The sequence below is a fragment of the Opisthorchis viverrini genome (assembly GCF_000715545.1).
Source record: "Opisthorchis viverrini unplaced genomic scaffold opera_v5_153, whole genome shotgun sequence".
Lineage (NCBI taxonomy): Eukaryota > Metazoa > Platyhelminthes > Trematoda > Opisthorchiida > Opisthorchiidae > Opisthorchis > Opisthorchis viverrini.
In genome coordinates, this window is record NW_008751810.1 from 883,728 (window position 1) to 887,163 (window position 3,436).

The following is a 3,436-nucleotide window of genomic DNA, read 5'->3' on the forward strand; positions in this document are numbered from 1 at the left end:
CTGACGCCAGAAAAAATAAACCAGCAACAAACCACTGTGATGCCACAAGTCTTAGGAATGCCGAAAATGAAGAACACTGATAGAAGGCGCCGGTGGGTAGCGACGATGAGGGGAATAGAGATGGGCATACCCTATTAATAGCCTGATACTGTTCCGAAGGTCGGTATTAGTGATGCGATCTTCCGCTGGCCCCGAACAAAATTCAGGCCGATGAACTATCGGGAGTCAAGTCAACTTAGCGAACGCACGACCTTGAAGCCTTCTGGACAGGGAAGGCTAAGGAAAATGAAGAGGTTCAGGAAGCCGAGAATCCCCGATTATTATTCCAGCTTAGCCTTGCGACCGGGCCCCGGAAACCGGCGGTGGTAGAAGCAATAAGGATGGTTGCGCGGTCTTTAAAAATGCATGGGAAGTCACCTTCTTACTTTAGTAGTGAGCATAGAAATAAGCTCGGATTACAATAACCGAAGCATATTCTTTCAGCTCGTCATAACTGCTTTGCACAATATAGTAGAGGGTTGGAAAACAACTATCTAAGCAGCAACCACGTTCATCTTGTCTCGAGTTGCTCAACGTCTCAGAAAGCACTAAAACTAATGCAGGTTAGTTTCCACTCCGTGCGGGCTGTTCCAAAGAACTAGCTTTGGCACCAGTTGATTAGCATAATTCATGCATCCATTAGCTCGACATTTAAAACTCCAACGAAAGCAGCGGAATTAACACATAAACGCAATTTGTCTAGTCTTCGAACGAATTCACTCCCAACATCATTTCCAGCCTGCCGACACCCTCTTCTGCTTGAGAGCAATCGAGAAGTTAAATCCCTAACAGGTTGCATTCTTTTTTGCTTTACACAGCTCTGTTGATTCTGTCGACTGAACGAACACGCTACGTCAAGCTCAACCCTCAAGAGACAACAAACGACCCGAGTCAAAAGTGAGGTTAGTCTTGCAGCTCGAGTACAAATCTTAACGTATACCCCTTAACTGGGAGATTTAGAAGAGCCGTCGTCTGATAGTTAGCTCACAACAACCGAAAAGGCTGGCCAGAAAATGAAAACCGAAAGCAGCACATACCGTGAGATCCTCTTTTGTTCTGAATGACAATATGGAAAAACCATCGATGATGGTCTCTTGGGGTTGTGGAGTCGCCAATGATTCAACAGGATCATAACGAAGCTTCGATTGACTGTTCGGATTGGAGCAGTCATCAGAATCATACGATGATTTGGCTCCACTCTCCAGGTTTGCAAAGGAACTAAGATAATCCAGCGTTTTGCAACCAATTTCGTTGCCGATATGAGATTTGTTGTATGTGCTCATTGATGGCATGTGACAGAAAACGGCGGCATCGCACATACCCAATCTGTCGAGCTGTGTAGGGTGAAGGTTTACGGGCTAATTAGCGCCAGAATAATCCAAAACATAACGAAGAACGCCTTTATCATACACAGCGGGTAATCAGCGACAGCCTTTGTCACGAGCACATTGGGACACCAAAGGCGTACGGACAGTTATCATATTACCCGCCAATCGTGAGCCCAGTTCACTAATCGACCCCGGAGACTATATGGGACTAGGATAGTTGGGTATGACATCTGAACCCAGGTTGATGTATTGATAAAAAGAAAAGCGAATGTGCATCTCACTACCTGCGGCGCTGCGCAGGAGTGAATTAGGGTAAAAGTCAAACATAGCCAAAAATACACCAGTGTGCATGGGGCGTCGATGGTTGCCGCAGTGGGATGAAATTTATTGAGAGAACGCAAAGGCATCATTGAGAAGAAGTGCGGCCGTAATAATAAGGGCAATGCCTCCAGTAGCCTGTGGGACACTGGGTGGGAAATCTAGTTAAAAATCTTCAGACGAAATAAGGAGTTCTCGACGTTTCAACCTTTGTACCTTCCAACAATACGTGTGACTAAATGCCGTCTGAACAGTTAGTATAATTTCGTTTCTAAGTGTGTTGGTGTGAGAATATCTATAACTGTAAAATATCATTCAGCTTTTGATAGAACGTGAGTTGTTAATAGTCTCAGTCACGGCGAAATAACGCAGGCGTTATGGCTTTCTAAATACTCCTAACAGGGCTTGGTTCTTAATCGTGAGTGCCTGAGTCATAGATCTGAACAAAAACCACGGAAGACAAAATCGTCTATTTGACCGAAAGAACGGACACCAGCTTAGCAGGGAGTGTTGTACAGCGGTCTTCCAAGAAACTATGTAGGGCAGGCGTGCGAAACTGCGCTATTTATCAAAACAACCCTGGTTCAGTTCAAAAGCTTTTATTACATGACTTCACGCGGCTTCTATAGACGACTCACCTAAAGCAGTGGAGCAGTTAAAGGGACAAAGTGGACGCGACGGGCTTGTTCCAGAGCGGAAACACTGCAGAAGAGAATAGATATCCAAATTACAGCGACTGAAACCACCATGGAGAGACATTATTTGAGTGGAAACAGTCTGAAATTGTATGCAGGAATGAGTGCGGTTCCGATTCGAGTCTGTGCGTGAGAGGCGACAAGCGTGTGTGCCACCCTGGTAGTTGGCGGCACTTCACAGGAGTAACCTGTGGCGGAAAAAAACTCTTTTGGTAGAATGAGGTACTTAGATATTATTGCGAATCTCAGCATATTCGCACCACGCTTGAGCTGCTGGACGACAGTGTTCCGAGAATAAACCGCTTGGAGATTGATAAGATGCCCTAAACTCGCTTTTGTCTATGATGTGAAGCGTACGGTGGAGGAAGTCGAACATGCGGAGGAGACATGTCGATGATGGAGATGAATTAAATGCAATCCGAATAAAGGGGCTCTGATGATACTCAGCAGTATGACCCTGTGTCCGGAAGTTAACGACTGAAAAAAAGCACAGTCTTTCGGTTTGTTAAGACACGCGTGTGGTTTTTTAGGGACTGAGTGGAAGATCGATCGCCTGGGTCTAGCGGCAACAAGCTTCGGATGTCCGTTGAAGGGCCATAAACATCAAGAATGCGCTTTAGTTTTTCAGCAAAAAACGCAAGTCTTTCGCATTCACTTAGGGGGCAGATGGCAGAGTACTACTGAGTAAAGTGATTGTTGTGGGTTTGACGGACGATCCTTGGACTACTTAACAGGCACTGCCTAACTGGAAGGAAGCTATGCACCTGAACTCTGCATGGGTGTCACCAGGGTGGTCTACAATCTTAGTGATTCACAAATGTGCGGTTTACAGTCAATTTGAATGCATTTACATAGCTTAGTGAGCTGCAATCCGTTTACAGTGGGACTGAGTAGACTCTACAGTGTCGCTTTTGGAGGGAAATCAGGTATAGAGGACACTTGCGTGTGAGAGGTACCGGTAATGCATTGGTCTGGAAGAGCACCGTAAGAAAATGGTTTAGCTTGTGTGAGGAGCAAACTGAAATCACGAAACTTGGATGCGTAGGTCCGAACAAA

At 45.6% G+C, this 3,436-nt stretch overlaps 1 protein-coding gene across 1 annotated transcript in view; it reads right to left on the reverse strand.

The window, feature by feature from the left end:
• T265_06988 (hypothetical protein) overlaps positions 1 to 1,530 on the reverse strand; it is a gene marked incomplete at both ends in the record, with an annotated part of 34,318 nt that extends 32,788 nt beyond the window's left edge. The window contains one exon of the mRNA XM_009172405.1: positions 1,077 to 1,530. Within this exon, the coding sequence (XP_009170669.1) occupies positions 1,077 to 1,358 (282 nt within the window). The remainder of the gene's footprint in view (positions 1 to 1,076) is intronic.
• Positions 1,531 to 3,436: the final 1,906 nt, after the last annotated feature.